The sequence below is a fragment of the Myxocyprinus asiaticus genome, chromosome 6 (assembly GCF_019703515.2).
Source record: "Myxocyprinus asiaticus isolate MX2 ecotype Aquarium Trade chromosome 6, UBuf_Myxa_2, whole genome shotgun sequence".
Taxonomy (NCBI): domain Eukaryota; kingdom Metazoa; phylum Chordata; class Actinopteri; order Cypriniformes; family Catostomidae; genus Myxocyprinus; species Myxocyprinus asiaticus.
In genome coordinates, this window is record NC_059349.1 from 47620748 (window position 1) to 47643322 (window position 22575).

Here is a 22575-nt window from a genome sequence, read left to right on the forward strand (position 1 = left end):
ATACCTTATTTTGAAGCTATGTTGCTATTTGAGATCTTCAAATGGTGTCCTGCACCATCTAATAAGACTTAACCAAAACTAAATTTCACAATCAATGGTAAGTCTCTTCAAAATCATAAGAGTGTGGGACAAAATGGCTCATGAAGCTGCCTTGGAGGGAAGCTTTGTTTGTGATTTCTCACATTATGAATGTTTCAGATTTTGTAATGACATCTGATGGGGAGGTGACATTTTGTAAACTAGTCTAAATGCTCTTCTGGGTTACAACTATAACCTACTTAGTGTGTATTGGTGTGCAATACAATTTTTGAAATATAACACCTATATGATATTTAATTATTTTCATAAACATTTTTACATTCATTGTGTGTTGGACATGTTTTCTGATTCATTAAAAATGTCTGGCTGCTAATTCACCACAATTTCCCAAATAAGAAGAAAATTAGAATATTGGAGCCACTTATTTATATCTATTGGACATACCTGGAATTATGTCTAATTCAATTATTGTGAAAAGATATATCTGTAAAATGAAGTGCGCCGCCCGGGTATCGAACCAGCGTCGCAAAACTTACAATTTTGCGTGACATCCATTCTTTTATAACGCTAATAAATACCATACAAATCGCATGAAAATTGTGAGAAGTCTTAACATCGTTAAAGAACCTGTATGCACTAAAGTAAGGGAATAAAACGACGCTACATTCCCATAAATCACTACACAGGAATCTGCTGGAAAAAATGTGAATCAAAGCAGCCAGCTGTTCGGGGCGCTGTGACACAGCTATAAACGAGCAAACAAACAAAAATGACAATAGTTAATGTTATATATCACCAGTTACATTTGACGCTAAAATACAATGTAAAAGACGAAATGGGATACTCAAATATAAACAAATATTTTGATCAATTTTCATATAAATCAATAATGACCGCTGGTAACCCCGGCGTGACGTCAGGTCAGCCTCCAACACGCACCACCCGGAGTCAGCCAATCGGAGTGCAGAGAAGCCGTGGCCCTGCCATGACAACGCTTTCCATCACTTCCGGGATGAGTGCGTCGACACCGGCGCAAAAGAGCGACCGTAACATACAATGACCCAGAAAGAAACAACAATTCTTGTTATATATTTACCGAGTTGAGTAGCTAAAATTACCTGCAATAACTGTATTTTTCTCCCATTTAAATGGGATACTGAGAGTCTGACTGAAGCAGCGGGATTATTTGGGAGGAATCAGGTGAGTGTTTATTGTCTGTATGGGTTATATGGTATGTTGCAGATGCGCGCGGAGAGGATTGATTTACAGATCAAAGACACACAGATATGTAGAAAAGCACCAGACGATTGTTTGATGGTTATTACTCGTGTATGAAGATGGTTTGCATGGTCTGACAGCTCTCAGCTGCTGTTGGAATGTAAGATATGGAATGCATCGCATTCCAGTGTTGAACCTGAATATCTCTCAGGCCTCTTCTGCTCACAATATGAAGTAACACATGCACACATGCATACACGCATGCAGGCATACTTACATTCTCATATTTAAACACCTACAGTGCCATTCAAAAGTCTGAATCCCCTTTATTTTCCATTTCATTTGATTTTCCATCACAAATAATATTAAGAAATGACCAGCATAACAGTTTTATTGAAAAAAATGAATGAAAAAATTAACATTATTAGTATGTGTTATGTCCCTCTTTCACTTTAATGACAGCATGCACTTGAACTGGCATGGTCTCCACAAGTTTGTGCAAAACCTGATGATTCATGTTATCCAGCACGTTTTGAGAATGTTCCAATGAGCATCCTGTGTGCTTCAATGGAAGCTTTAATATGATCAATGTCACACATTTGCTTATTTGATTTATGACATTGAGAGACTGCAGAATCTTAAGGATTTCTTAAGAATATTTTTCAGGTTTAAATTATTATTATTATTTAGAAATTTGAATGGCAGATTTTCAATTTCTTTTTGGATTCTTGGAGTTTTAAATGGCACTGAATTGTTAATGCATGCAAATTTAAGCACATTTCCATGCTCATCATAACACACAAAACTTCTGTAGCCATGACCATGCACATAAACACTGACACGTGCATGCACACATGCACACTAAACACATTAGTGCTCTCATGTCACCATGACACACTAATCTCTCTCTCTCTCTCACACACAAACAAAACACAATCTCACACTAATCTCGTACACATGATCTATCGCATTTCTCATCTCAGATTTTCTTCTGTTTGATGGAAAGGCAGATGTCAGAGCAGTGTATTTCATCATCGGAAGATGTGTTGCAAGTATTAGGTCACCGAGCTGTACTCTGGTGGCATGGGACTGCAGTTTGTTTTGAGTGATTGGTAAAATAGTAGGTTGACTTTGTTTTTAGATAATCCCTGCAGATTATGACTACTATGGGTTGGAGGTTACCAGTAAGTATTAGTATGTCTGCCAATGCAATTGTCATGGAAGTGTTTGAATGGCCATCATGCAACTACATAATATTAGTTTATAAAACTACAGAACTTGAATATGTAAGTAGTCTTTTATGCCAGAGATTGCTTTTGGTCAAAGCATGAGAGCAGTGCGACCATTTTAAAAGCTGTACAAACGTATACTGTCCAGGTGTCTATGGATCTAACAGATTGCACACTTAAAAAAAATCTTGAGGTCTTGATAAGTCTAAACATCAGGGGAATTAACATATTCACACTTATGTGATAAAACTAATGTTAGTAACTCTCAATTTTCTGTATGTAGATACAGTCTTTGGATAGTTCACCCAAAAATGAAAGTTCTGTTGAAATGTAGTAGTAATTTACTCATTTTGCATGTTTATCTATAACCCGTGTTTGGCTTTATTTTTTCCATGGAACACAAAATGAAATATTTTGCGTGACGTCCAAGCTGCTCTTTTCCATACAATGGTAAATAAATGACCAGTGGCTGTCAAACTGCAAAAAGAGCACCAAAAGTAAGACATGAGGGGGTTTGAATTGACATATTTTTTATTTTTGGGTAATATATCCCTTTAACACTATAAATGGTCCTAAACGAGATGCCACATCTTTTACAGAGCGTTCAAAGTATTCAATGACAATATTTCAAAAAACATAACATTTACAGGGAGGGAACATGCAATAATAGAATGTGAAAGCTGAAACTAACTGCAACTTGTCACAAATACTGGTTTAATAGTTTTTTCTGCTTTGTAGAGTATGCAGTAATCATTAGCCATGTTTCCACTATGGACCCTTTTCACACTTCTGCTTTCACAAAGCAGAAGTCATCATAGTTCGGTAAACGCAACTGTAGGCCCTTTCCCTCTGGCAGTACTAAAGCCTGTTTTAGGTACTTTCCCCCTGGACTAGTACTTTTAGTCACTTTCGCACCTAAGGAACTATAGTTTCTCTGAGCCGTTTTGGGGGGATTTTGATCTCCTACTCTGGAGTAGGTATTTTAGGGGCGTATAGGGAGACTGTGGGAGGTGCTGCAGCCTGTGATTGGTCAAAAACCCTATGATGCACAAAGCATTGAGAAAGGAGAGGAGTCCACAGACTCCATTTGTAAACAGCTAGCTGCTAGCATGCTACTCAGAGGAGTTTACAATTCCCTTAACAGAAAAAAAGTAGTCATTAGTAATCCAGGTGGGTGTGTCTGAAAGACCGGCTACAACTGACAGATACTCCTGTTCTTTCAGTTCGGCAAGCACTCATCACACATGGTGAGCCACAGAAAAAAGGCTGTGATTTGTGTGGGGGAGTTTGTGGAAAAAGGAACAGATCTCTCTCCAAACTGGATTGGTTTCAATTTGATTCTCTGATATTAGAGGTTACTCAACCCTTCATCCATTACTGGTTCCTCTTCTGCCACCCACCCCATGATACTACAACTACTTTCTGAACCAGCAGACAGGTTCATCACTGCCCTTTAAGGCTAGGGTATACTTTGTTTTAGTATACTTTGAATACTCGCCATTTTGTCTTGTGCATTGTTGAGCGCTCAGCCTAAAACCACAAACCCACACGAATGTGTTCCGACGCATGAGCAGTGTGACTGCTTTGTAATACTGTTTTAGCGCAATCAATGGCAGGTGCATGCGTCGACGACACGCAAAGATGTGGACTGTCCATGTGTCTAGAAAAACTTGTGCTGTGTCTGAAATCGCCCCCTATCCACTGTATAGTGCACTACTTCGGGTGTCGGACATTTTGTAGTAGTGTCCGAATTCTGAGTGAACTACTTGTTCCTTACATTCGTTCACTCATTCTTACCCACAATGCACTCTGATTTTGACTGTTCATCGGATCTACACTTGACGACGGTTTATTGCCTATAATCCACCGCGGGGAGGACTGACGAGCCAGAAGAGGGAGAGCGTGAGCGAGAGAGCCAGTAACAGCTTCCTTCATTCCTGCAGTGTTTTGTTTCATGCTGACTGTTGTTTTACTTTTCGAAAAATATTACCTGATTAAAGTAACATAGTGAGCCAAAATCATACAGATACATTTTTAAATATAATTTATTTATATAGATGATGTTATGATGAGTTTTATTTTGCCATAAAGCTAAAGAATTCTTCACTAAAGAATATTAATCTTAATATTAATTAAAAAGGAGATATTATTGCGAATCAGGAGACTGCACACGGTGGCAATGATAATTTAGTGGATGATTCAAGTATTCGGTTATCACATATAGGTTATGAAAACTTTAGTGCTGTTTTATGGTCAAATGAGGGTGCTATGTTCCCATGGTTTTCTCGTCTTTGCGCCCAGAAATGCTACCAAGGTTGAATCGGTGTTTAAAGATACTAAAACATAATAAACAAATACAATAATGTACGCATTATTTATGTTATTAAACTTATGTAGTTTTTATTAAATCATTATGAACATATATAAAAATGACAAATAGAATTAAGATTTATTATATTAATATACTATCATACTGAAGAATAACAAGTATTATTATTATTATTATTATTCTGCAAAGCAACACATTTAATATAAAAGTACATATGCGATGAAGTCGTTTCTGCGACAGCTTCACTCTCTCCAATTCACTCACTCATTTCGTTCACTTATTACTGATATAGAGCACTCATTGCCATTCACTATATAGGAAATAGTGAATGAGTGAACGATTTCGGACACAGCCTAGTCTACACACAGGCCGCGTGTACTGTACTGATGACGGAATTTGTGTCACATACCTGCACATGGAAAACCGATGTATACTTTGGCCTTAAATTTGAACATTATTAAAAGTCATGCTTGCGTTAGCACAGCATTAATATTAAATAAATCAGGTATTGGAAATGTGGTGGGATGATGTGGCATAAAGATGAAAGATCTGGGCTCCTATATGAAAGGTTGTAGGTTGGAATCATGAGCGTCATAAGCTTCTTGAGCTATGAGAATTGTGCCCCTGAGCAAGACACATTTTACTCTAAGGCATTACAGTTATAAGTGTACTGCTGGTCACTTTGGAAGTGTCTGCTGAATGACTATATCCTTACTAGATTGAATGTAGTTAAAATAAAAATAAAGAGGATAGACAAAAGCCATATCAGTAGCTCTCTCTCTCCCTTTCTGTCTGTATGTGTGTAAGTTTGTGCGTGCATGTTGTCGCAGTGCAGGTGAGTTTGGATCAGGTTGCTAAAGGGAGATGATATTTGATACATGAGTTTGGATGAAGATCTTCACTGCACCTCAGTGCACTTACTCATCTAGTAAACTACTGCACCTCAGAAGTACTAGGTCATCTTATTTTATGCTATTATTACCTTAGTTTAAAAAAGAAATAGTGAATAAAAGACTGGAACTACTGGGGAGAGAAAGATAAGTATTATAGGGTTATTTTTTAGCTATGGAGGAAAGGTAGCACATTTGTGAATACTTTATTAATTTAGAAGATATTTAAGTAGTATATTCTCATCCCTAGGGCCAAATAAAATGGTGTCTAATCAAATGAGTTTATTAAAACTTCAAATTAAAAATAAAATAAAAATAGAAAAATGAATGCGTCAACACAACATTGCATTATTTTTTAGCAAATATAGCGCTTTTATACAGATCATCACAGCACAATCCAAAACACAACATTGGAGTGACTTTTATAAAAAAAAAAAAAAAAAAAAGTAAAGTGTTGCACAACAGGTCATCACAGATATTCACAGTAACAGATATTGCTTTAAAAATTTTATTTTACTTTATTAGGTACACCTGTACATCTGCATATTCATGTGATTATCTAATCAGCCAATTGTGTGGCACCAGTGTAATGTATAAAATCATCAGATATGGGTCAGGAGCTTCAGTTAACGTTCACATCAACCATCAGAATGGGGAAAAAAATTTGATCACAGTGATTTAGACCGTGGCATGATTGTTGGTGCCAGATGGGCTGGTTTGAGTATTACTGTAATTGCTGATCTCCTGGGATTTTTAGAGTGTAAAGAGAATGGTGCAAAAAACAAAAAACATCCAGCGAGCGGCAGTTCTGTGGCGAAAACGGCTTGATAATGACAGAAGTCAGAGGAGAATGGCCAGACTGGTCCAAGCTGACAGGAAGGTGACAGTAACCCAAATTAACATGCTACAACAGTGCTATGCAGAAAAGCATTGAGGCAGATGGGCTACAGCAGCAGAAGACCCCTCTGGGTACCACTACTGTCAGCTTAGAACAGGAAACTGAGACAGTGGGCACTGGCTCACCAAAACTGAACAGTTGACGAAAAACATTGCCTTGTCTGACAAATCTGGATTTCTGCTGAGGTACACAAATGGTAGGCCCACTGCAGCCTCAGTTTTCTGTTCTTGGCTGACAGAAGTGGATCCCAATGTGGTCTTCTGCTGTTGTAGCCCATCCGCCTCAGTGCTTTTCTGCATAGCACTGTTGTGCTATTCTCTATACACTGTAGAGAATGTTGCACGTGAAAATCCCAGGAGACCAGCAGTTACAGAAATACTCAAACCAGCCCATCTGGCACCAACAATCATTGCCACGGTCGAAATCACTGTGATCACATTTTTTCCCCATTCTGATGGTTGATGTGACCATTAACTGAAGCTCCTGACCCATATCTGAATGATTTTACACATTACACTGCTGCCAAATGATTGGTTGATTAGATAATCGCATGAATAAGTAGATGTACAGTTGTACCTAATAAAGTGGCCGGTGAGTGTATATATTATTATTATTATTGTTATGATTATAACAGTGAATTAGGAATGGGCGATTTTATTGATTATTTTCAATTTACGCTTTGACACACGATTTTTATTTGTTATAAATCCATTTTGCATAAAATATTAACAAACGCTATAGATACGTTGTCAATCTACCAAAGGCTGAAGAGAAAAATGCTCCAACCCCAATGCTCCAAATGAACGTAACATAGGTTAACATGGAGACTGATATAAAAGCTGGTAATATTTCCAGTGTGATTGTACTGTGTGACTGTAGCTCGAATTCGTCCATCATGCATGTATACCCTGGCTTAACCCAGACCATAATTGGCCTTGGCGTTTTGCGCATGTTGATGAAAAAATGGTTTCCCTTTCTTTTTTTTTTTTAATAAATGGGAGAATTAAACATCCAACGCTGCTCGTTTTGCCATGATGATTCAGATATCGCTAATTATTGCTTTGATCTGTGACATGTTTCAAGTGTACTGCATCTATAGCCAACATTTGGGAAGCGATCATTTTGACAAACTTTGCGAGTTGAATTGAAATAATAATCATTTAACTTTTCATAGTGCCACGCTGCACATTAGAGGGCACCGTGCACTCACACAACACTGACTGAAGTGGTGAATGCAGACTGTCAGATTTTCTGTTTAGTAATCGTGCATGGCCATATTGTGATTTCAGTCTTATTAAATAAATCGTGCAGCCTGAATTGATACCATACCGATCTGTCTCAGAGGTCAACGTCAAGAAGGTTTCACAGCGTTTGGTTTTTTTCCTTTTTCCAAGTCCATTTTTTCTCATCAGTAACGCAAGTTCATTTCTGTTCTTAACTGGGAAAACTTGTCTGGACTGAAAATCTTTTAATGTCTGGACCTTGCAGGGGTTTATGATTATACATACAAATTGTTTAATGTACAATTTGTTCTTTATATGTAAACTTGATAACTGCTAGATATTGATTTCTAGATTTCTTTCTAGATAGACTTGGTTTAGATAAAAATTAATACTTTGCATATTGCAGTTGTCTTATTTTATACTATAATTTCTGAACATCTGGTTATTTTAAATAGATTCGATTTTAATTATTTTACTAAATCACCCCTAAGCATTGTTTTCTGCATTATATGTTCTGAAAAAAAGTTACATATTTGCGCATATCGGTAAACATATACGCCGATACCGATATATCTGTGAAAGGCTAATATCAGCCGACCGATAGCTCTACCCCCAAACCCCCTAACCCTAAACTGTCAGTGGAGTAAAAATGTAATGTGAGAGGCAAAATGGAACCTCCGTATTGTGCTTATCACTGATTATGCGAACAAGATTACTTCCTAGTTTCAATTTGAACCAATGCAAAAATGTCTGATTGGAGATGGAGCTTGTCAGTAACACTGGCATAATGTGGCCGATTTCTGTTAAGAGACTGGAACATTTGGAAACAACATGCTAACTTACTGTGTGTGGTCATGTTGCATAAGCAGTTCGCAACATGGCCCATTGTTTTAAAAAAAAAAAAAAAAAAAAAAGTTTTTTTATGGCATGAAACCGCAAAAGGCTGTGAGTTTTAATTAAAATAAATTCAATGTATGACTTGTATGTGCTGCACAATTCAAAGAGAATGAGCGCTCATCTGCTACACACAAAGAAAGAGTGATGTTCATGATGTGGTGCTTTCTGTAAAAATCACACTAGGACATATCACAATTTTAATTTGATTAATTGTGCATTCAGATGTTCCTTTTTATCCCAAATATGTCGCATTCTGTGATATTCTGTGTTTTATAGTCAATTCCATTCTTATGACTGGATTTTCGAAATCAAGAAATCATAGGGCCCTACATCCCTGAAGTCCATTTATAATGTAGGTCAAGGTTTGGACCAATTCCCATGATGATTTTTCACTCTGTTTCTCTGGCCTTTATAAACTGGCTGTTTTTGATACTCTACCTTAAAGACATCTGTTTGTAAATTACTTTTGTTATAATTGGCTTAGGTGTTAGGTTTCATACGTTAATGAGTTCATGGTTATTACATCACTGATTTCTGAACAACTAGTTTTTGCAGCTTTCATAAATGGTCTGGGTGGACTCAGGAGGGATCTTTAAGGTTGTGAACTCTGCATAGTATATTGAACTTGTTTTGAAAATGTGCAAAAAAATTTGTGTGGGCCTCTTCCTTGCCCTCATCTGTGACATTCCTCTTTAAGGAGAAGCTTTCACATCCATGTGCTTCCAGTCTCCTGTCAGACAGGAGCTGGGATTTCAAGAGAATGATCTCAGAGTGAAATTGGAAACATTAGATTGACTTTTCTTTAGCTAAAATCGGTGTGTGCTTACCAAAATTTGAAACACTGCCCCCTGTAGCCAAAGTAGTTAGTGTTGTTGGGCATATGGGCACGTGCTCCATTTTACGGATAAAATGTCCACAGAGGGGCACCAGAAGCGAGTTGTGAAGCGAATATTTATATATATTTTTTTTTCAATTGTACAGGCTGTAATACAGTGAAGAAGAATGCATTTTTTATGAACTGTACCCCCAAACCTAAACCTTAGAGGGAAAAAGTCAACCTCCTAGGGTTGCGCGGTTTACTGGTACTAAAGAAGTATCGCGATACCAAAAAAATGTTAACGGTACAATACCATCTTGTTGCTAATTTCGGTACCATATTACATTATGCTGTCATAAGCAAAATGATACGAGATGTGACAGTTTTGAGATGAAATCAATGACCATTTGAAAATAAAATAAAAAAAACCTCTGGATATGGCCAAGTGTGATCATTAAACAGCAGAAGGATGTAATTTAATTAAATAATATACAGCCACATGCACTGCACGCTACAGAAAGTACAAGAGTTGCCGCTCTGCTCTGTCATCTGCTTCACTCACACACGCAGTGAGTTTAGAGTATAAACAGCTGTTAACACTTAAATTAACTCTGGTGCAGCTGGGAGATTTCAGCTTGAGAGTCACAACGGGAGTATCCCAGCATTAATGGGGAAACTTGATACAACTAACCCGCCGAAAACAGGAAAAACTCAAAAGATCTGTCAAAATAAAAGCCCTGCTAAAATAGAAGCTCTATTCAACTGGATGCGCAAAATTGAAGACTGAAAAATATATCTTTTGTATAAGAATGTAATATTCAAAAAGTAGCAATAATACTCATAATGACAAATATATAATATTAAATGGTTGTGTAATAATAATAATAATAATTATTATTATTATCTGTAAGCAATATCACAAACGCAAGTGTATTATCAGCATGTTGTGATTCAGCCATAGCAGCCTTGCAATTTTTTGTAAAAAAAAAAAAAAAATTATATTTTTATTTGATTAAAGCTGTATGTATCAATTTGATTAAACACCATTTGATCATAACATTTCATTTAAACATTTAACATGGAATCCAGAAAATTTTAACGGAAAAGAATAATTTGTATCTGTGAGACTTTATGCAGTTTTTTTATGCAGTCATTTTCTGTGTAATTTCATAAAAAATCGGAGGCTTTTTATTTGTTGATTTTAGTATCGATACCGAGGTACCAGTGCTGGTATTGCACTGAAGCCAGAATTTTGGTATTGGAGCAACACTACAACCTCCAAATTGCACTCATCACTGGTTATGCAAACACGATTACTTCTAGGTTTCAATGCTGGATCTGAACCGGGGTCTCCAATGCTGCTGACGCAACGCGTTTCTGGTCACGCCACAGGGGAAGTTAAAAACAGTGGAGCCAATGTAAAAATGTCTCATAGGAGATGGCACCTGTCGGTGAGTCTACATAATGTGGCCGATCCTAGGGTACCTTAACTCTCGGAAACAACATGCCGACTTCCTGTGTGATCATGTTGATTTCAACAAAGCCATTGAATGCTGTCTGCAATTGCTTCACCATACTTAACCCTGACAGAGTGCTTGAGGGCAATGACTTCACCATAAGATGTTTATCAGAGTGACATTGTGTTTGCAATCCATTCACAATTAGTTTTTTGTAAGAAGCACTTTTGAAAAGTTCTTCAATAGTTCATGTTACAATATGTGAATTGCAATTTAAGTCTAAGGGTTTGGCATTTTATGTTTGTTTTTGTTTTGTTTCATTATATCTGCCTTTGGCCAGCTTGCTTTCTAAATATTATAATTGTAGCACAAACTATGTTTCCAGTAAAGCCAAGGACATGGGTTTGATTCCCATAAAAAATAGCAAATGTATACCTTGAATGCATTATAAGTCTCTTTGGATAGACGCATCTGCCAAATACATAAATGTAAGTATAATATCGATATTGGCATTGGTCATTGAAAACCCCTTATTGGTCGACCACTACTCCTGACCATGTCTCTTCTAATGGTACTTGTGATTGAAGCTCCAAGGTGCACTGAGCAGAGAACGTATTTCTGCTGGACAGCTAATATTTGAGAACATTCTGGTTTGTTGACCTTCCTTCAAAGTATGGAAATAAGACGAGGATGGAGAGAAATTTGTGGCTTGTGTTTTTCCAAGAGAGAGAATGGGAGAGAGGCTATTTCCTTGCAATTTTTTTCCTCTTGTTTTCTGTCATTGTGCAAGAGCTTTATTTATACCCGACTGAACAACATGAATCCTCCTAGTGGAGCTTTGTAGTGTATTTTGCACTTAAGATCCTGCTCCATTTCAAACATCATTTCTATGATATTGCAATTCATTTTCTCATGATACTTGGGATCCTTGTATTAATAATTTATTTTATGAATGCATTCATACAATTTCCTACAGTTCAATAGAGACTGAAACTGATCCTGCAGATTTACTCTTGATTTAGCTGTGTCTGAATTTGTGTACTGTCAGAGTATGTACTGCATTTGATGAAGAACATACTTCTCGGCCATTAAAAACAAATGTTTTTTAGGTATGCAGGTTAGTATGAATACATTCTTGGACATACTTCATACAGGAACGTGGGCATTGCCTGAAAACCTGAATATATAATGTAGTAACAACAACAACCACGAAAAAAAATTTCTTGAAAAATTCTTGGTATAGATAGCACTTACCATTGAAAAGAGCTGCCTGACTTGCTGTTCTCCACCGTTTTTTTTGTTGTTTTTGTTTTGTTTTTTAAATTCAGTGTTTTATGTCATCGTCTTAGCTCCAGTAAGATTATTGGATGGTAAAATATCCCGTGGATAGATACGCACTTCAGAACCCTGCCGGATGTAGTAGGTCATCCGGATATTTCTCGCCTACTGTTTTATAAATACTGAGGACATACTACTCAATTGACATAATGATTTTGGCAAGAATGCATATTCATATGCATGGTTTCTCTTGAGAACATGCTCAATATCTCTTTGTTTTGTGCGGTTTCAACTGAGATCCAATCATGATTTTGTGACGCATCTTGATGAATTGAATGGTGGCATGTATCACAATGTGTATTGCATTATGTTGTTGCTGATACCTAGTCCTTTTTTTTTTTTTTATTATACAGGCTGCTCTTTTATCAGGTAATTCATTTTGATCCCAGAATTTGGCAAAATATCTCTGTTTGGATACCATGTGTTGGATATGCGTGTCCACCCCCACTTCTTTCTCCTCAACTCACACTTGCATTCACGAACACATCCTGCTCGCAAATAGAAGACTTTGTTACAGTGTGAGCTTCATCCTTCCAGAGCAACAAAGCCTGTCTTGTTTGTTTTGATGAGCTCACAGTCTTCAATGTCTGCCAGCCGTCCCCAGTTAAATCAGAACAAAATTCCCCTGTTAGAGCCGCGGAGTAGTGGTGAGTAGCACACATGCTATGTGGTGCTCATGTGGTCAAGTTTGAGTCTGGCTCGCGGCACTTCCTAATCCCATTTCTTCTATTATGTCTTCTCCTCTATGTACTTTTTCTATGAATTAAAGTGGCAAAAAGGCCAAAAATAAAATACAAAATTACTTTCCCTGCAGCCTGTAAACCAATATTAATTTTGGGAAATAGCCTATGTCATATGCAAAATTAGTCCAAGTTGCTGTTTGTATGGTAATTTTAGCTTGGAACCTTAGAGATAATGTTCTTGTGATAATTCACGTATCCTGGTGAGCCCATTTCACTTTCACTGCTTTGGCAGTGAGAACCTTTCTGCAGTCGTGGCTGCTAAGTTTTTAGCTCCTGTGTTTAGATAGGGATTATAAAAATGGGACAATTTCCTTTTATGTACTGTGAAATTTGAAACACTTATTAAAAGTTTCAATGGGCCAAATTTAGTGTCTACATTAAGACTTATTTTTATTATTATTTACCTACAGGTGAGCTTGTCCTGAGTCCCAGGAAGCTTTGTACTCTGTCATAGAAGGAAGCTGGGAGTGGGACAAGGAAATGGAACAGGAGGTTGCAACTATCAGCCAGCAGGTTTGACAAAAGGGATTAGAGGGGCAGAGGAGCATTGTCTGAACCATAAAGCACTCCAGGAACGAGAGAGCACAACAAGACCTTTAAAAGAGGGGGAACACTATCAACATACTAGGACAAAAGGAAAGAGCAATACAAAGTGAGTGAAGGAAACAAACCAGAGGTATAGAAAATCAAACCTGAGTTACCGAGGGCAAAACATTACTAACTTGACTTCTCTTTCTCTCTTTATTCCTCTCATCCCCTCATGCCTTGTTATTCAGAATGAAGTTGAAGGAGGACATGTCCCCTATCCTGCTGCAGGTCTTTCGATCGGTGGTCTGGGTTTATTCTGTCATCACATTCCTGCCCTGGTATCTACTCTCTGGTGCCAGTGAGAACCAGGCACGCGCCAAACGGCTCAAAGCATGCTCAGTGAGTAGATCTGTTGGATTGATGAAGATCTAGAAAAAGGATCGGTGAATTAATCTTGAAGTATAGATCTAGATTGAGAAAGAGAAACATCATCTGTATTTATTCACACTAAATAACGACAAAGCTAAATGTGACATATAATGGGCTTGTTTGACAATTGTTATGTTACTTAGTGGTCAAGCACCGAAGGTGTTTAAGCACCTATTGTATTCGTTCCATTTCTTGTTATTATTCTTCCTTATTGTAAAGTGTTACCAGCAAACATTAATATGCTTCATTAGAACCATGATCTGAGGCTACATGCAAAGTTTGGTGACAGCGCCACTTATTGGTCAAAAAAGTCTAAAAAAATGTCAATTTTAACCCATAACTTTTGAAAAGTTTCTCCTGAAATAATGACAGGTTAGGGTTAGGGATTCCTTGGGTCATGAGGTTTTCGACGACATCAGTTTTTTACAATATCAGTTGTATCGGCTCTCCGACATTTTGAATTTGAATATAAAGCAATGTAACTTTTGAACACTATGTCGGATTTGAAAGGAAATTTGCATGTGTCTCTGACATCATGTCCTTAGGGCAGTGTTTCCCAACCACTGTGCCGCAGTACACTACTGTAAAATAAATCAGGGCTCCGGACTGAGACTAATTTTTCAACCATTATTCCTAACAGTTCGATTAAACTTTGCAAGAGGTCGCATTGGTGCGACTACAAAGTTGGCTGACTCTCTGATTGTGCTCTGTCATTTTTTGTTACGTATGAGAGTTATCAAACGGCAAATGTTCCAAACGCGAAAGGAAACAGCTTTTCCCGGATCAGTCAGCGCTGCTCAATGGACGTGGAGACATGCATTTACCCGTGGACCGGTCTCGAGCACTCAGCCGCACAGATCATCATAAACAGAGCTGCGAGAAGCATTTGCTGGGTCGCGAATTCAGCATTGATTATTTGTTGAAAACCTCTGTGAAAGCCCGTAATGCGTTGATAATTAAACCAGTTTAAAATTGTATTAAACGGCCCCAACATTCTAAACAGCATTGAAAAGGAATAAAGGAGAAATCTGCACAATGAACAGACCACACATCACAGATATTAAAAAAAAAAACTTATATCAATATAGTAGTGAGAGAATACAATTTAATTTCAGAATGTGTTTTTCTTATGAAAAATGCCATAATTTGTTTTATGGTTACTGCTAATCATGGTTTTACTTATACTTTTGGTTACTATGATGTTATTGCAAATGCCACAGCTAAAACTATGGATACAATGGAACTTTCCTTCTGTGTAAAATCTTTTCTAATGCCCTCTGATTTTAGAAAAAGGCTTTGTTTGCGTTCAAATGACTGAATTTTAATCATCAAGGTCCTGATAAAAAGAAAGAAACCATGAAAGAAAACAAATTTTCTTTCAGTTGGACCAGTGCGACCAACTCAAGTGCTGGTGCGACCATTTGTAGAATTTAACACCAGTGCTACCACTCTTAAATGTTAGTCTAGAGCCATGTAAATAAATAAATAAATAAATAATTATTTGCTGTGGCAATGCAAGAATTAATTTGCAAGAACAAAGCTAAAAATAATAATAATTATTAACAAAATAATTGTTGTTTCACTACCCAATTATGGTGAGAGTGGGGGTGGCGTAGTGGGCTAAAGCACATAACTGGTAATCAGAAGGTTGCTGGTTCAGTCCCCACAGCCATCACCATTGTGTCCTTGAGCAAGGCACTTAACTCCAGGTTGCTTCGGGGGAATTGTCCCTGTAATAAGTGCACTATAAGTCGCTTTGGATAAAAGCGTCTACCAAATGCATAAATGTAAATGCAATTAGCACTCTTGCCACCTGAGATCTCATTACCGTACCTACGTGACTTGCGTTTTTTTGCATAGCCAAATTTCAAACATTACGAGTAAACACGCAGCTAAAATGGACAGAAAACATGGAAGTTCTTGAAAACTATCAACGATGGTTATGTGGGACAGTTGGATAGAGGTGTGCCATGGGATTTGTTTAATTGTAAAAAGTGTGCCGTGGCAGAAAAAAGGTTGGGAAACACTGCCTTAGGGTACTTGAGCAGTTTGGAGTCATTTCCACATAGTGGTCAAAATGCTTATTCGATTATATCAAAACTTTTTTTGTATCATTGCTTATACTAAGTCTTTAGAAATTGGAGAGAAATTTCAAAATGTGTGTTTTTTTTTTATTTTTATTTGAATTTTATTCAAAACCTGCGTGAACAAAAGCAGTATCTCAGAAACAATTTTGTGTGCACACTCTCAGCTTGGTAAGTCTCTTTAGCACATGTCAAGCTTGTGGTATTGTGGGGCAGAGGTAGGTGCGCCACACCCATGTGCTATGAGAGATCGAAAGGATGCCAGTTCAAGCCCAGCTTGGGGCAACTTGTGAACCATTGAGAATTTGCAATGTACATCAGATCTGCTTTTGAAGAAATGTGGTCTTTAATTTTAATTTTTAAGGGTGCAGGATGCATGCTAGGGCATTAATCTTATGTTTTTCCGACCCAGCCCCTATAAAATTATTTGCCCTGCCCACCTTAACAAACTCAGACAAAACAAAACAGTTGAAACATCCTTCATCCATGTCAACTTAGTGGCATGGTGTGCAAAGCACTGGCCCACTACACCAAATGGTCTTTATTTGAATACTACAATGTGCTTTTGAAAATTATACCTGAATTGAGTGGGGAGTCCTCATGTTGTGCTATCACATGCATGCAATTTATATGCTACTTGAGTTCACTTTGTGATTGCTGTTTGAAGGTACATTGCTCAGCAACAACATTTTCTCAGCAATCATTTTGTGAGCTAACTAAAGTTTTCATAGTGTTTAAAGCAATCGTTCACTACAACAAATTATCTTTATTTGAATAGGGTGATGAACAGCATTAAAATGTCTGTGCACATTTTCAGACTGCTCTTTTTTTTTATTTTTTATTTTTTTGTTAATCCAGGTCTCTTCTATCATTTTACAGTATGTTAACAATATGTAACAAAACACAGTTTAAGCCCAAGAGCTATTTAAATGTCAGAAGTCCCCCTTTGAGTTATCATTGCTCTTTTCAGGTATTCAGCTAAAATGGGCCAGTGAATATGTATAGCAAAACCATCATTGTGAACATAGAAATGTGCTCTTTTAATTTAATTAAGATTAAAGGTGCAGTATGCCCGCCAGGGCACTAATCTTATGCTTTTCCCATCCAGCCTCTATAAAATTATTTGCCCTGCCTCAGACAAATCCTTCAGCATCACCATCAGCTAATTTTTTCTTTAATTAAAGTTTTATCTTACATGCTTATCTAGAAAAAAAAAAAAAAAAATATATATATTTTTACAATATAGCTCGAGGTCATGGGATAAAGTTCTAAAATCCTTAAATTGTGCTTGGTCCCTTAATTTCTGCATGCAACTATATTTTAAATTAAAACTGTTAGAAAGTTGATTGTTTTCTAATTGCTGTTATTAAATGATAAATCGTGTGCAATGTTATTAAATTTTGTCTTTCAAATGTAATGTTAAATGCCTATTAATTACGCATTTATCCTCAGAAATGCCCAAAACTTTCCATTTAATAGAGGTAATATTAACCATAATAGCACTTTGTATTGGATCGGCTCGAAATGGAAATAAGCAGTATTGTCCATCCCTGGCCTAGAATACCTGAAAAGAACATTTGAGTTCTTAATTCAATGCATGAATAACAGAGCATGATGTACCACAATAAACAAAAATTATTGAACGGCCTGAGATTAGCGGAGGGATTTGGCTCTCATTACTTATCGGCATCACTTAATTAAATTGCAGGTGAAAAAATAAATGCTTAAATTCTCAGAATTATGCAGTGAATCAGGTGGGTTTGGATTTTGTACAGGGAATTTGTCCCAGTTTATAGAGCGCAACAGTAGGGATCTGTCCATTGAAAAACAGATTTATTTTTAGGTTCTTAATCGATAGAAGCCACAAGTATTTTTTTTTTCTTTCAAATCAAAGTTTATGCTGTTATTTATGTAGTTTTTTTTTTTTGTTTGTTTTTTTTTTGTTTTTTGTTTTTGTTTTGTTTTTTATGAATGGGAAAAAATGCTTCTGAAACCAAGACCTCTGAAAAAGTTGGTTTTCCACCATTGGGCCAAATGATTCTTGTTTGCTAAATGGTGCTGTTATGTACCGATCCATGCACGTTGGCACAGTTATGGTTTCTATTTCCATTTTGGTGCTGCGAAATCAGGATTAAAATGGACTGACTGAGCAAGTGACCAGTCGTAAATTGCCATTTCACTACAGGCGTTTGACCAGCACGGTTCACTGTCCTGAGAACGGTTAGATAACCATGCTGAGAATTCGGGCCGGTAAAGGTTTAAATGTAATCGTACTGTACTGAACCATGTTCAAGTGTAATTGCTATTGGAACCGCCACTCACCATGACAACCCTTTGGCCTATAGCAGTGGACCCCAACCCATTTTGTTGGCACATGCTGGCCAAACAGCTCCAGATTTTTCCCCTTGATCTCATTCTGCTATCCTGTGCTGTGTGTCATCAGGTAAGCGGGAGTCCTGCTGGGCCATACCGGGCAGTGAACAGCCAGCAGCGGTTGGTGTCCCTATTGCACGCAGGTGTGGATACTTTGGATAAAGTGTTTGAATATGCCGTAGTTCACTTCCCTAAAAGAGACTGTCTTGGCACAAGAGAGCTGTTAAGCGAGGAGGATGAAATCCAACCAAACGGCAAAGTCTTTAAGAAGGTGAGACGCACACTTCACACATGCCGACTCATATCATTACATACTTGGTGGCTTTTGTCCTTTGTTCACACTGTACACAATTTCAATTTGATGTTAAAATCATATCTTGAGAACGGACTCTCCGCACTGTGGTCAGATCAGATCTTTTCTTGAGTAGTGTGTAGTCAATATCCAATAAACACTGATCAGCCACAACATTAAAACCACTGACAGGTGAAGTGAATAACATTTATTATCTCGTTAGGCAGCAAGTGAACAGTCAGTTCTTGAATTTCATGTGTTGGAAGCAGGAAAAATGGGAAAGTGTAAGGATCTGAGCGGCTTTGACAAGGGCCAAATTGTGATGGCTAGATGACTGGGTCAGAGCATCTCCAAAACGGTAGGTCTTGTTGGGTGTTCCCAGTATGCAGTGCCTACCAAAAGTGGTCCAAGGAAGGACAATAGCTGAACCGGCGACAGGGTCATGGGCGCCCAAGGCTCATTGATGCGCGTGGGGAGCGAAGGCTAGCCCGTCTGGTCCGATCCCACAGAAGAGCTATTGTAGCACAAACTGCTGAAAAACTTAATGCTGGCCATGATAGAAAGGTGTCAGAACACACAGTGCATTGCAGCTTGCTGCATATGGGGCTGCGTAGCCGCAGATCAGTCAGAGAGCCCATGCTGATCCCTGTCCACAGCCAAAAACGCCTACAATGGGCACGTGAGCTTCAGAACTGGACCGCGGAGCAATGGAAGTAGGTGGCCTGGTCTGATGAATCATGTTTTCTTTAAGTTCATGTGGACGGCCGGGTGCGTGTTTGTCATTTACCTGGGGAAGAGATGGCAGCAGGATGCACTATGGGAAGAAGGCAGGACGGCGGAGACAGTGTGATGCTCTGTGCAATGTTCTGCTGGGAAACCTTGGGTCCTGGCATTCATGTGGATGTTACTTTGACATGTACCACCTACCTAAATATTGTTGCAGACCACGTACACCCCTTCATGGCAGTGGTATTCGCTGATGGCATTGGCTTCTTTCAGCAGGATAATGCACGCTGCCACACTGCAAAAATTGTTCGGGAATGGTTTGAGGAACATGACAAAGAGTTCAAGGTGTTGACTTGGCCTCCAGATATCCCAGATCTCAATCTGATTGAGCATCTATGTGATGTGCTGGACCAACAAGTCTGATCCATGGAGGCCCCACCGCAAAAATTACAGAACTTAAAGGATCTGCTGCTAACGTCTTGGTGCCAGATACAACAGGACACCTTCAGAGGTCTTGTGGAGTCCATACCTCGATGGGTCAGAGCTGCTTTGGTGGCACAAGGGGGACCTACACAATATTAGGCAGATGGTTTTAATGTTGTGGCTGATCGGTGTGTCTTCGTTGGTTGCCATAGTAATGATGTTGACATCAGCATCGACACATTCTTCCACAACAACTGGGTGTAAAAAATTATCCGACAGTTCAGGGTGAAACTCAAAAAACATCTGGTTTATCAACCCTGTTTTCTAAAAGCTCAATATATGCTTACATAACTTTCAAGTATGTAAAATATCTGTCAAAGGGTAAGTGGACCGATCTCATGAGAACTGTCTCTCAAACTCTCTTGAGTGTGACTGAACTCCAGAGGAAGGAGTTCAGTGGCCATCTCTCTCTGTAAATTGTGTTTATCTCCGGCCTGCTGTTGTCCAGAGCTGTTTACATGATACTGAAGAAATCACATGCTGCTGTCAAGGCCACAGGAAATTTTAATACAGTACAACTCCAATGTGTCTAACCATCTCTTTCTTCATTCCAGGTGATTTTGGGCGATTACAACTGGTTGTCTTATGAGGACACTTTCCATCTTTCTCAGAGGTTTGGTAGTGGTCTGGCTGCACTGGGTCAGAAGCCCCTGTGTAACATCGCCGTTTTCTGCGAGACACGTGCAGAATGGATCATAGCAGCTCAGGCCTGCTTTATGTACAACTTCCCATGTGAGTACCACACACACTGTATCTGCTGAGTAGGGGAAAATATAGATAAACTTTTGGACAAAAATAGTACCATTACTGTGATCTGTCAATACTAGATCCAAGATCAATGAATATATGAAAATGTAATGAATGAATGAATATATAAGAACTGTTATACAGTAGTCAGGAAAATTAATTCACAAAATTTCAGTCTCTGGCTGCATCTCTAATCATACATTATCCTTACTAAAAAAAATGCAAGATTAGAATTTGTGAGTCCCAAATCATTGTATCTTGATATAGTATGCCAAAGTTTTAATATTTTTGTTGGATTTTCGAAGTATGCATGGTTTTTGAGCTACTTTTACCCACAAATATATATATATATAAATATATATATATATATATATATATATATATATATATATATGCCAAACATGGTGTTCTGCTCTTGTAGCCCATCCGCCTTTAGGTTTGACATGTTGTGCATTCTGAGATGCTATTCTGCTCACTACAATTGTACAGAGTGGTTATCTGAGTTACTGTAGCCTTTCTGTCAGCTTGAACCAGTCTGGCCATTCTCTGTTGACCTCTCATCAACAAGGCGTTTCTGTCCGCATAACTGCCGCTCACTGGATTTTTTTTGTTGTTGTTGGCACCATTCTGAGTAAATTCTAGAGACTGTTGTGCGTGAAAATCCCAGGAGATCAGCAGTTACAGAAATACTCAAACCAGCCCATCTGGCACCAACAATCATGCCACGGTCAAAATCACTGAAATCACATTTTTTCCCCATTCTGATGGTGGATGTGAACATTAACTGAAGCTCCTAACCCATATCTGTATGATTTTATGCATTGCATTGCTGCCACATGATTGGGTGATTAGATAATTGCATGAATAAGTAGGTGTACAGGTGTCCCTAATAAAGTGCTCAGTGAGTGTATATAGAAAGGGACAGTTAAAACTAATGGTTTTAATGTTTGTCTCTCTCTGTCTGTCTTTCAGTGGTGACTCTATACTCTACATTGGGAGGAGCGGCTATAGCTCATGGTCTGAATGAGACTGAGGTCACTCATATAATAACAAGCAAAGACCTGCTGCAAAGCCGCCTCAAGGTGAGAAAATGCCAGTCATGATACATGCCACGTACAGTGCATCCGGAAAGTATTCACAGCGCTTCACTTTTTCTACATTTTGTTATGTTACAGCCTTATTCCAAAATGGATTAACTTCATTATTTTCCTCAAAATTCTACAAACAATACCCCATAATGACAACGTGAAAGAAGTTTTTTTGAAATCTTTGCAAATTTATTAAAAATAAAAAACAAAAAAAATCACATGTACATAAGTATTCACAGCCTTTGCCATGACACTCAAAATTGAGCTCAGGTGCATCCTGTTTCCACTGATCATCCTTGAGATGTTTCTACAACTTGATTGGAGTCCACCTGTGGTAAATTCAGTTGATTGGACATGATTTGGAAAGGCACACACCTGTCTATATAAGGTCCCACAGCCAAGCCATGAAGTCCAAAGAATTGCCTGTAGACCTCCGAGACAGGATTGTATCGAGGCACAGATCTGGGGAAGGGTACAGAAAAATTTCTGCAGCATTGAAGGTCCCAATGAGCACAGTGGCCTCCATCATCCGTAAATGGAAGAAGTTTGGAACCACCAGGACTCTTCCTAGAGCTGGCCACCTGGCCAAACTGAGCGATTGGGGGAGAAGTGCCTTAGTCAGGGAGGTGACCAAGAACCCGATGGTCACTCTGACAGAGCTCCAACATTTCTCTGTGGAGAGAGGAGAACCTTCCAGAAGAACAACCATCTCTGCAGCACTTCACCAATCAGGCCTGTATGGTAGAG

The 22575-nt window shown here is 38.3% G+C and overlaps 1 protein-coding gene across 1 annotated transcript in view; it reads left to right on the forward strand.

Annotated features, from left to right (window-relative positions):
* Positions 1-1065: 1065 nt before the first annotated feature.
* LOC127442067 (fatty acid CoA ligase Acsl3-like) overlaps positions 1066-22575 on the forward strand; it is a 42951-nt gene continuing 21441 nt past the window's right edge. Inside the window, exons 1-6 of the mRNA XM_051699783.1 lie at positions 1066-1239; positions 13489-13730; positions 13855-14005; positions 18563-18763; positions 20548-20725; positions 21713-21822. Coding sequence (XP_051555743.1) covers positions 13856-14005; positions 18563-18763; positions 20548-20725; positions 21713-21822 — 639 coding nt within the window. The 5' untranslated portion in view covers positions 1066-1239; positions 13489-13730; position 13855. The remainder of the gene's footprint in view (positions 1240-13488; positions 13731-13854; positions 14006-18562; positions 18764-20547; positions 20726-21712; positions 21823-22575) is intronic.